Source organism: Manacus vitellinus, unplaced genomic scaffold (genome assembly GCF_001715985.3).
Source record: "Manacus vitellinus isolate BGI_N305 unplaced genomic scaffold, ASM171598v3 scaffold_5_pilon, whole genome shotgun sequence".
NCBI lineage: Eukaryota > Metazoa > Chordata > Aves > Passeriformes > Pipridae > Manacus > Manacus vitellinus.
Genome location: NW_021940682.1, coordinates 20,345,484 through 20,358,145, shown reverse-complemented (window position 1 = coordinate 20,358,145; position 12,662 = coordinate 20,345,484). Strand labels below are relative to the sequence as shown.

At 35.6% G+C, this 12,662-nt stretch overlaps 1 protein-coding gene across 2 annotated transcripts in view; it reads right to left on the bottom strand.

The window, feature by feature from the left end:
• ANKS1B (ankyrin repeat and sterile alpha motif domain containing 1B) overlaps positions 1-12,662 on the bottom strand; it is a 414,231-nt gene that overhangs the window by 327,231 nt on the left and 74,338 nt on the right. Inside the window, exon 8 of one of the 2 annotated variants that reach the window (XM_018080496.2) lies at positions 10,398-10,577. In XM_018080496.2, coding sequence (XP_017935985.1) covers positions 10,398-10,577 — 180 coding nt within the window. The remainder of the gene's footprint in view (positions 1-10,397; positions 10,578-12,662) is intronic. The other variant, XM_018080497.2, reaches the window with a different exon arrangement.

Below are 12,662 nucleotides of genomic sequence, written 5' to 3'. Positions count from 1 at the left end.
TCTTAAACATGGAGAAATATCAAAACCTAAACAGTTCTGGAATTATGTATTCCTTGTTTAGATTTCAGGATAGAAAAGAGTATACTTTCAAGCATTCTTTCTTCTTCTTTCCTCATTAACTCAGTTATCTTTTCCCTCAGGTAAATATCTACATATGACTGTGAAAAACAAATCTCCCACATATTCAAGCTCAGTCTTCTTACAATCTATCAAAATTAACTTTGCAAGAGAGCAAAAATACATTTGCAGAAATTAAAATCTAACTATACAAAAACATTGGTGAATTCCTTCATACTCCTTCTAGACTTCACACATTGTTACATACTCTATTGCTCAAATGTGATAAATCAAAAAGATTACTGAAGACCACAAACAATTCTCAATCCTTAATGTTAAAACTCCTAATCTACTGGAGGGGTATTTGGATCTTGATTAAGCTGCCTTTGCGCTGAGGTCCAACTTTGGGCACCCTGCCTAGCTTTTAACTGCCACCCCAGAACACTGTGACTTTCCAAGTCCTTTGTCACATCTGCCAGCCCCATGTAGATGTCTTGGCTGCTGACCGACCAGAACAGCACTAGATGCATATGCTTATGCAACTACAGGAGGGCAACTACTAGTGATTCAGCTGCCAAGCACAGCCATCCAGCATCATTTCAGAAACTACAGGGTAGCAGTTGGCCCTTAATCACTGCTCCTGAAGGTATGACTAAGCCCACGTTAGTCCTATGTAGCAAGGCATCTCCTGCATCCACAGTGATACAACATACTTAATGTTAAGGCAGCTGGATCCCACCTTTGGAGTATCAGCACCCCTATTGGTGATGCCCTCATCAAATAGGGAGAAAATGTATTTTGAGAAAACCAAGCAAGATGAGGATGAAAAGAACTTTTTGTTCTCTTGTGAAAAAGAAGTTGAAATTCTTATTCTGACTGGAGCACTAGCAAACAGTTTGAGGAGAGGAGAAACCCAAGGGAAACGCAGGGCAGGAGTCCATGACCAATTTTTTTCCCAGACCTCTAGGAAGGGTCAAGGCACAAGGGAAGCACCTCTGGTGACTGATAACTTAGTAATAGAAAAACTCCTCAGTCTTCCTGATGATTTCGTTTTATAATATGACAACAAGAGAATTGATGTTAATATTGAAATCACCAGTTTGGGTGGAAATCTCATGATATTGTCTCTTTATTCTGGTCTCTGAAAGTGACTGAAACTCTCTCAGAAGATCCCAAATGAAGCTGGAGACTGCAGTTTAAAAATGGACATTGTGCTGTACACTACTGCATACTCCCAGGAGGATGGGCACTGAGGGAAGAGACAGGTGTTCTGCCGTGCATGCCTGGCAACAGTGTTCACAATGTCACAGGAAGCTTCAAGGATGTTAAGAACAAAATAATGAAATAATATGGATGAAAAAGAAGGTTCTCTAAATCACTGAATAACACACGCAAAAAAGATACTTAATTAAAGTACATATACTTCATATTGGGAAGTTGATTTTAGGATCAGTTCTGAGAGAGTCCTCAGATCTTGGCTAAACCTATTGATATTGGTAGATTTCTTTGGTATTCCTCTAAGTATAATGAAACAGAGATTAGTGTTCAAATTACACATGTGCTCAGTATTGAACTAAAAATGTCCTTGTGAAAAAAAAACCAAAAAACTACTGTAGTCACTTTAATAAAACATAGCCATCCAACAGAATTTTTGAGTAGACAAAATATTACTCATCATTTCCAGAGCACCCCACATTTACACACAGCTTTATAACCATAAAGACAAACAAGCCCTTTGATCTGAAAAGCTTATATTTTAATTACTTTATATGGAAAAAATTCTACACCCATATCCAAGATCCTTATGTAGAAGATTTAGCTGAGATGAAAGAGTCTGCAGCAGGGCAAGCAGAAGTGGTTGGCAGCATGGCAAGATTTACATACAAAATAAACTTGACAATGCTAAGATTACTTACTTAGGAAAAAGAAAGCTTTAAGAAAGAACAAGCCTGAAGTATTACAAGTTATGGATGGGTGCGCACAAAGTATTTTTTCTTTTCTACTCTGTCAGATTTTACTATACAAGAATAAATGGAAGCATGTACTCAGCAAATAAAAGAAAATGCCTGTATATACAGCACCTGTTCTGCAAAACCTAGCAATACAGGGTCATGGTGGTAAACAATGTGACAGAGTGGAGCAAAAGGATTAGATTCATTTACGATTCACCAACGCAAGCTAAACACATAACAGCATTCAGAGAGATGCATTTGTCTGTAAGCTGTTTTCCTGCAAGTACCTGATAGTCAAGGAATTTGCCACACACAGACATAATTGCACAGACTGGTTAAATATTCCAGAAAATCATTATAGCGGAAAAAGGAGTAGGTACTTTTTAGTGTGGATCAGATTAACTAGTGGCTTGGCCAGCACCTTCCCCTAGTTATACTTAACTCCACGTAGTTTAAATTACACTAAGTGCTGTCATGTTTTGAGATTTTATATTCTGAAGTAAGTGCTGACTTTCTCACAGGGTAGGTCTCTGCAGCACACTGGAGCATTGTCTAGCAATCCGTCTACCAGAAATCGCAGCAGCAGGGAGCTGCAGGCTAATTTACTCGGCTGTGAAGCATGATACCAGGCAAATTATTCTGCTTAGAGTGCCACATAGCTACTATCAGGACCCCTCTAACACAGAAATTTTTACAACACTGTGCTGAAGCATAACACAACATACAGATACAGAAAATAAGCTTTCTTAATAGCTATAGAACACAGATTAGGAAAGCATACATTAAAAACGTTTGAAGTCCTCTCAGCTAGGTAACCTACCCAAAAGAGGGGACAAAATCTTATATCAAGTTGGTATGTTCCCCTCTGCTTCTCTGTAGTAACCACCTCATGTTTAAATAGAATTTAGAAAGCATTTTGTAAAGTAGCTTTCAGAAAATATATCATTCTATATTGACCAAGTGGATGTTTGGTACTGGATGTCACATTATAAATACCTAATGAAAAAAAATAACAGCAACACCAGTTCTTCTCAGCGGGAAATACCACTGCGTGTATTAGAAATTGGGACTAACAGATGGCTTTTAGTTGGGTGGTAGCTTTTAAAAACAATTTTTGAAGTTATATAATCTTATCTTCAGAGAGTGGGTAGACCTTTGCAACAAGGGAATTTTAAAAAGTAATGTTTACATATCCTGGGAGAGATGGCCTTCATATCTTTACTTCCTATAGAAATAAGAGTCAGTATATGCTTGCAAAATAAGACTCTTTACTGGACTGGGTGCAAAAGAGCAACTTAATACAAAATTCTTGCAACATCAAAATTTGACAGTACAGAAATTATTTAACTCCATTATAAAAAGGGAATTCAGTAAAGCAACAATGTTGCAAACGCTGTGTCTCAGTACAACTCTCTTCCCTTTTTTAACACATCATAAATACCTGCAAAATACAGTGAAGCTTTATTATTAAATTGAGCAAGTATTACTATATTAAATAATTAAAATTTATCTGCTTCTGTTCATGGAGCCCCAAACAATTAGGTCTGATTATTTTACTATTCCTTAATGAATAAGTAACCAAAATTGTTCTTGAATGTGTTTTTAATGTATCCTCATTAGTAAGCAATTGTATATACTTCTTGCTTATCATCATCATGTGAAATTTCGTATCACTCCCTCAATAATGCATGTATGCAAGTGTGTGATATTTTTAAAGGCTACCACGTGGATCCAAGACAGTAATTATTTTACTTCAGCATGTTTGGTTATTCTTAGCCATTAGATTTCAGTCTAATTATTTATTTGTTATATTAAAAGTAAAAACCAAAACAGCGTTCTTGAATAATGCTACTAAATTGTTTACCTCAGTATTCTTCAGTGATTATTATTTTGTAAAGCTTTTTAGCAAAAATAATTGTTCTTTTCCTTAGAGAAAAATAATCGGAATAACTGACTTCTGAGCAACCATGCATTTTATCAACCTCTAATGTATCTATTCTTTACCCACTTCTTTCAAAACCATGTAACTCTACACTTTCAAATCTCCCATTAGATATAAACCAAACACGATCATATTTTATTGCCTTTATATTGCTTCATCTTCTTGATATTCTGACACGAGAGTGAAAAGTGAATCTTCTCTTTGAATACGTACCATTACTGTTTTCAACAATGCTACTATATTTTTAACTATATTTTTTTCCACTCTCTCTTAATGCGTACAAGTATCAACTTCCCTTTCTGGATGACAGAAGTGAGCAGAAAGTGACATTTATATGCTTGTGATGAAATCCAAGTCTTTTTCCTGAGACTACACAGAACCTTTCCACATGTTTAAATTTAAATTACTGCTGCCAGCCTTTATTATCTATTATATAACCACATCAAATTTAATCAGATATACTACTGCCACTTCTGTGAAATATCTCTGTAGTGTAGTCACTACATGTTTTTACTATCTTCAGTTTAAAAAAAAAAAAATAGGGCCACCTTATAACTTCAGATTCTCAGTATTCATTCCAGGTAATTAAGTAAAATTCTTTAACATATACTCTGCTGTTAAGAACACAAAAGTGTTCTGGAACTGTTTCTTTAATCTAACCTCACATCACGAATCCAAAGACAGTAAGATATTGCATTTGTACTTGCAAATCAATAACATAAATTTCTGTATTATGCTTCTGAACACAACAGCATAAATGTAAAAGCAAACATTGCAAGCAACCACCAACTACACAAGATTAAAGGGACTGTTCTGAAGAAAATACTTCAATTTGGAGCTTCAGTTTTATTGAAGTGGCAGATTTTAAAATTAGTTTTAGTTCAAAAAAAATCTCAAGACTTCTCAAAAAATATGGAGAATATGGTTAATGCATGGAAAAAACCTCAATAGTTTTCAAAGTAGGGACTGGAATAAATTTCTGAACACAAAGTAAGATGACGCTTTTTTAAGAGTCAATTTTAAGAAAGTATTATGAAAATAAAAGATCAAGTTTATGAAAGAAAAAGATTAAGATTTATTGTATCCAACATGTACATCTGGCAAATATACACACACACACACACACAAATATGGAAGTGCAGAAGTTCTTAATACCCTATTTTTTGCTTTGCAATCAGCAAAGTAAATAAAAAGCAACATATTCTCTGATATCCACAAGATTTTTTTCTTGCAAGTACAAAAAGCCCATACTTCTCTTTTCTGTTTTTTTTTTAACATACACAATCTGCAAATACATTGCAATAAAGACAGCATATTTCTTTGTTTAATATCAGATTTAGAATAATTTGTTCTCACATGAATACATACACAGGAATGTCACACCTGACAAGAAACTGGTAATGAATGATCTTAGTATTCCAATGACAGAGGAATTTAAAGCAATTTACTTGCCAGAGCTCAGAATTCTCATAATATACACTTCGACATTCTTCTGTTCTTTTTTCTGACACACTTAATTTTTCTGGATCCCTGCTTTGCAAGTTATACCTATTTAAATTTTCTTGCTTGCTGTTCAATTCACAGAGATTGTTTGAATACACACTTGACGTGTAACCTCTTTGCTATGATACACCTCTAAATTTAGCTCTGATGTTTTAGTTTGTAGTTTAAATGGATGTCATGATGTTCTACAATTTTTTCTCCTAGAGAAATTACAGGTGTTCATTTTGAAGCGGTTTGTACTATTAACCGTGTTAAAACACATGATTTTTACACAGCAATGAAAAAAAGTTGGAAAACCCTTATATAAGATGGCTGCTTTTGTTCTTGAAACGACTGAACCAGACTGCCATCTATTGGAAAATAAATATTTTTTTTAATTAAACTTTTTTTAAAAAACTAAAACTGCTATAATTTATTGTCAAAACTGATTTTGCTAGCAATCATACTTAACTCAGCTTGAAAAGGAAACACCTTAGTTAACTGAACTGATAAAACCAAGGATTTTCCTGTATCTTTTTCCCACTCATGTTTTCTGGAATGTGTTTTGAAGCACAGCTCCTTTTCTGACTTGCTGAACAAATTAAATTCTATTTTTTTCTGGAAGATTTGTATTTAGCAAACATACAACTGTAGTATGTCAGTACTGAGCAATACAAAAGTATAAAGCTTTCCCAGTTTGCCTGTGCAGCAACTGTCAGGGCTTTCCATGTCTTTGCATTCATAGGGGTACTAAAGAGTGTATTCAAGTCACAATGACCGAAATAGGAAAAAACAGAGACAGGAATTGGGAGTAAAAATCTGTAAAGCCACCGTCAAAACCCACCCAGCCTGCACATCTTTGAGAAAAACTAGGAATTCCAACTAAAATGATGCCTAGGTGTACGTAAGTCTTTTTGAGCTCTCTGAAGCAGAATCACAAAACTATGTCCAATCTGACCTTTAATTTCATGGAGACAATGAACAGGGAGTTGTTGCCTGGTATGTACTAGTAAACATGGAATTCATATTTTCCATGACAGCACATCAGAAGTACATTTAAACACAGCCAGAGTTGAGAAAGAAAATACCAAAATTATAATTTTCCAGTGCAGCTTTAACTTGACTTCCTTTAGTTTATTCTTTATAACGTACTCTTCAAATAAAAGATAACATTAACTTACTCTCATCTACCTTTGTGCTATTCAGCAAACAAGCATTCACAGTTTTCCCTCTCCATTAAACATTCTCCCCATTCAGGAAGTTAACACAATCTTCTTTTCCATAACCCAAATGTTTTCACAGTTTTCCTTCAATTTTTGGAATGGAAGTGTCCTGTGGGTACTTTTTTTAATCTCCAGATCTGTTTCTATTCATGTCTTCACTGTGGTGTCTCCTGTTACTCTCCTTACTTCTACTTACCGCTCCACTGTAATCTCCTTCTCCCAGTTCGTAAGATCCTGACTTTCACTTTTCCTATTCAGCTCTTCCATGTCCTAAGGAAACTTAGGAGTCAGATCTGACTAGTAATGTGGAACTCAGGAGGCTAAACCCAAAGTTGTTTTAACTTTTTTAATTTTTCACCTAACCTCAGAGCTGTGTAAACTCTGCTTCCTATTTGACTTTAAAATACTGTGAGCACATAAATCTCTAAGGTTTTAATGCCTTATGTCACACATCAGACACCTGGTCAATAGAAACATATAAAGTAATAAAAACACGTAATGTTTTCGATGCAAATTTGATGAAAAGTAGTCCCTTATTCCAATCATTCCAGAACAACTTGCTGTGTGGTTGGATAACTAATTTTCTGATAACACAGCAAACAGAAGAATGGATTCAATTCTGTCCTTGACCTAAAAACTTCCAACCACAGCTTCCTCAAAACAAAAGGTAGTATTCTACAAGTGCCGTATCACTGAGCAACAAACAATGCAAGACACCTGAGACCAGAAAAGGTAAAGACTTTGCCTATGTATAAGGCATCCAAAGTCCTGCTCTCTGGATTGCACTGGTACTTTTCCAGTGGTTATACAGTTCAGAAAGAATACTAGATGGGATCATAGCCTGATAATCAGTACTTTATTTGGGAGACTATAAAACCAATGTTAAAGCTCACTCTTATGCCATGGAAAGAACTGAATGCTACTCTTCCAGATGAAGCCTCTTACTGTCAAGTTATTGCATTAAAAAGCAGGCATCCCCCCTACCCTTACACTAAACAAAAACAGTGAGCCCTGCTCTTTCAAACAAAAGAGTTTGGCACTTGAGATTCAGGAGAGAATTCCAGGCTATGGATCGTGGATAGACAGACACTACTTTCTGCAGTCCTAAACCGACATAAATCTTATTTAGCCAGAGCAGTACCACAGGTGGTTTTGACCCTTTCAAAAGAGCCAATTGCTATAAAAAAATGCTTTAAAATACACTCTGCTTCCTGTTGCCTTCTCTTTCCCAAGCCCATGCTATGCTCAGGAGCTGGCTCCTGATGCTCATTGCTCCAACTCCCCAAGTTTCTATTCTGATCAAAAATTCCACAGTCTTGGCTTCCTACTTCTCTGAACAATAGCACGATGCAAAAAGTACATATGTCTCCTAGTAGCCAGTTCCTTTGCAGAATCTCCCTGAGGTCATGAAGTGCTATGGCTTGGGGTTTGGAACCTCTTCAGACCACTGGACTACAAGAAGGTGAAAAGCCTGCACCAGTCATCATCTCTGGAACCAACATGTTCAGGACATGGCATTATTAACACATTATCAGCAGGGACTTGATTTCTACACCTCTTCAGAGCAGATGCTGGCACAGCCAGCAATGAAAGTTGGGGAAAAACTGCTGATTTGAACCTGAAGTAACTGCTCGCTCATGGAGGCACACCAGGTGCAGTTCTCAGCCCTGTGTTGGAGCTGGTAACAGAGAAAGGCAACAATTGGTCCTGCAGGCAAAAAGAGTCTGTGCTCCAGCATTACCACACTCCTGTGAGGCCCCTCCCATAGGGTCTTGGCATGTGCAGCAGAAACAAATGCAAGCTGGACAAATGCAGACATCAGAGAAAAACCCACTTTACCTACTGAGATTTTTACAGAAGATTCCCATGGAGGAGAAAACTAAAGTCAGAATAAGCTGCAAGAATCTTTCTCTTCTTTAATACATATCCAAGAAATCTATTTCTGACTCCCCACATCTATATACATCTCCACTTCTTTCTCTTCATATCTTCATGTTCTTATTGAAGAAACCTAAATGAATATTTATGTATTATCACCATACAGTCACATGTCTTCCACGACCATGCTTGCTGGTCCCGCCCGCTGAGTAGTTTGGCAGCATTCACCTTTGCAACCATTTTTAGAGCTAAACATATCTCTTAGTGTTTCTTCCCAACTACTCTTTCATGGTTCCTTAAAGTGCATGTAGGTTTTTGTATTACCCCTGCACTACACAGGGAGCCTAAACATCAAGGGAAGGCAGCACTTCCCCAAAATTAAAAGACATTGTGTCTTCCATTTTTTGATGCAAGGCAGCCAACAGGCAACTGAACAGACTGAGTCACCCAAAATACACTTAAAAATTAAGTGGGTGCTTTAGAACAAACAGGAAAATCCCACATGACAACAAAGAGTCCTCTCCATATAGGCCTGTATAATTGGGTTTACTGTAAGGGAAAATATGTTCTGCCCTTCATCCTGACTTCATGTTGGGAGTATGCACCCATCATCCTGATTACAGTTTTCTTAGAAAGAAAAGCTGGATGCATTAGGAGGAGAGCCCATAAAATGCTTTAAACAGTCCCCAATTTTGAAGATTTGTTTTCACATCTAGTTCAACATAAAATAGATGAAATCTCAAAAAAATGTATTGTCTAATTTACCTTTGTATATCCCTGCTGCATATAAATTACAGATTTAGTGTCTGAATACTTTCTATTCACATTGTATTTCATTTAGGTCTGTAAAAATTTCAGTCAGAGTAGACAGATTTATATGGAATACATTTTCTGCAAAACAGCAGCTGAGCAGATTTAAATAGCAGCTAGCACCTAAATTCAGAGAGACACTATAAGAGTGTCTAAAATGTTTAAATAGGATTAGTACCTTGTTCAAACTGAGTTTAATATGAGTTATATATCTAAACATTCAAACATCTAGAAGGGCTTTACAAAAGTATCTACTGCCTCTCAGGGCAGCTAACCACCTCTGTACATCTCATTTTTTCTACATATACTGTAATAAATGCTCCAGAACATGAAGTCCCTAACTTGCCATGGTTTTCCTCACATAGGAGAGCATAATTTTTCTTAATTTACAAACAACACTAATTGAAATTTAATGTTTAGCATTCTTCCTCTGTTCTTTCCTTTATTTCCTGGGCAATCCCATTTTCTTATTGAGGAAGAGAATTCAATTAAAAAAAAAAAAGGCTTATTACAGTAAGAAAAAAATGCATGCCAGAGCACTTTATTCATTGTATTTGAAAATCACTGAAGTATCACAACCACAACAATTTTCAGTATTAGAGACTCAGTCTTCAATATCATTAGACTACTGAGAAACCTATATAGTAACAAAATATATAAGAATAACAACTGAAGATGCTAAGCTGCTTCTTTTGGGGGCACATCTGATCAGATTCTGCAAACATTTAGTATTCAATACAGTATTGAGCATACTGATTTCCATTTATTTTTCAAAAAACACCCTTCCATGTCCTCCCCATGCTCGAAACAAGTAACCCAAATGATTAGTCATATTAGTGGTGTCATAAAAACATATTCTGAGGTGTGGTAAGCAATATCTTTGTAAAATAAGGGGAACATTACAGTCTAAATCTGTAAGAAGCACATTCTATATTATTTTTTCTATTATAATGTTAACCTTGTACTATTCTCACTCTTGCACTATTTTTTTCTTGACTGCATCATAAATAAAGCAGATGTAACTGAATATATTGTCTTTGTATCCAATCTTACTTACTACATTAAGCTTGGTTTGGTTTCCACTGGTCATAAGTTCTTCCTCTGATACTTTACTAAAATTATCCAGATAATGGTCTGATATTGTATGAGACAGATCTTCAAAAGAGTATTCCTTTTCTTGGCACAATTTGATTTCATCTAAGAGCTTTGATAATTCTCCAGTCACAGCTTCACCTTTAAAAACAGACACACCATTAGTCAGTAATTAGAATACCAGGTGCAATTAATGTCTAAAACGGAAATACACATTCCTTAAATTTATTATCTGTTATTTCCATGCCTTATCTTCTAGACAATAATCTTCATGCACAATTCTTCTCTCAAAAATAATGGCATCTCACTCCAGAGTTGGAATTTGCTAGAGGCAATCTACATACTTCTGCATTGCCCTATACCTTGCATTTAATTAGAATGAACTACAATATATACTTACCCTTTCTCTGTTTTCTAATCCTGAAAATTGTCTAGAAATAGCAACTATCCAAGAATGTAAAATTAATCCAGGAATCCAAAGTTTCTACAAACACAGAAAACCAACGTCCCATATTCTGCATCAGGTTCACCTCTGCTGCTGTAATCAATCAATACACTACATAGGTTCCATAAACTGTGACTAGGTTGGAACTCAGTTTCTAAGAATGCACATCAGTCCCATCCAAGTAGCTAATAAATAATAAGCAAGAATAAACAATTCTTGCTCACTTTCCTAGGATTAAATGGAATCTTGGAAGGATATACTGGACAAACCCACACGTTTGTAACATGCCCCCTGCAGCAGCCTACCAGAAACCTATGTTTAGTGCATTCTGCATTGTGTTTCACGGTTTCTCCTTTTTTTATCCAATATCTTTAGTTAGGAAATCTAAAAGAATAGTAAGGCAATGGGCTTTATATGTCTACACTAACTGAGGGCCACTATTAGAAACAGTAGTAGTAGTAGTAAGTATTAGACTCACACTGAGTGCTAACTATTCTGCAAATAGTCCACTGTCAGCAGCAAGACCTCCACAGACTAAAAAGCTACTCATTATGAACTGCATTATGTTCTGATTATCTACTGCATGTGTGTTACACAGCTACCTTTAGTAAAAGCAATGAAAATACAAGTGAAAACCAAGTTTTTCCAGGAGCAAATAGGAAACCCCTTCTCTTGACTCAGTTTCCAACAGTTATAATGTTATACTGTTGGAAACTACAGCAGTTAGACTTGATAAAATACAGACAGTTCCATGTTACTCCATCTTTGGAAATAAAATGCTGAAAAGAAAAAAGAGAGTGAGCATATTAAGCTCAGTATACATAAAACAGACAAATATATCCACATAACTAAAGAATCCCCTGATGAGACTGTATCTGGTTGGTCTAGAGCTTTTTTTTTGTTTGTTTTTCTTCATATTTACTGTTCGCTATGCTTAGTTAACAAAAATACTCAAAAAATATTTTTAAAATTATACCAATGGCCAGTTATAACCGAAATTTTCTGAGCCAAGAACAGTTGTTAATTAAAAGCATTTAATTGCCTTTTAATATCTAATTAACAGAAATTTTGCATTCAAAACTCATTACTCTTATTCAATGGTAGCTTCGCAAAAAACAAGTAAATTCAGCAAAAATATAATCAAATTTATTTATAGTCTGCTTTTTAATTAGAAAATTGAAATTAATCCAGATCAATATTATAATAACTAAAAATTGGAAGTAAAATACCTAAATATTAAAATCTACTCTAAAATCATGATACAGTGCCCTATACAGAAACAGAACTACTGCTTCCTACAGAATTATGTTCATGTTCCCAATCCCATGTTTTCCTACATATGGCCTGCAGTACTTCTTACTGGGCAAGAATGAATTCTGTGTGACAAAACTGGACTGACCTGTGAGTGAGAGTGCACTAACTGACTGGCTGATTGCTGCCAGAATGAATACATAATAGACACATTTTGCCTATTTCTTTCAGTGTAGGTACTTATTAAGGTCTCTCTCCTCTATCTAGCTACTTACTTTCATGAAAGTCACAGAAAGTAATTGATACTGCCATTCCTCTTCCAAATTTGGTTTAAATTATTTGAAATTAGATTGTAAGAGAATGGCAGGCAGATGGATGGGAAACACAATCAAGTACAATTTCTTTCCTTTAGTATCAGATTACACAATAGACAAGCAAAACCCAGCTAGCACGTTTTACATTATTTATAATTCGAAAGTGGATATAAAGAATGTGAGATCATGACCTTATCATTAAGAAGTAAAACATAT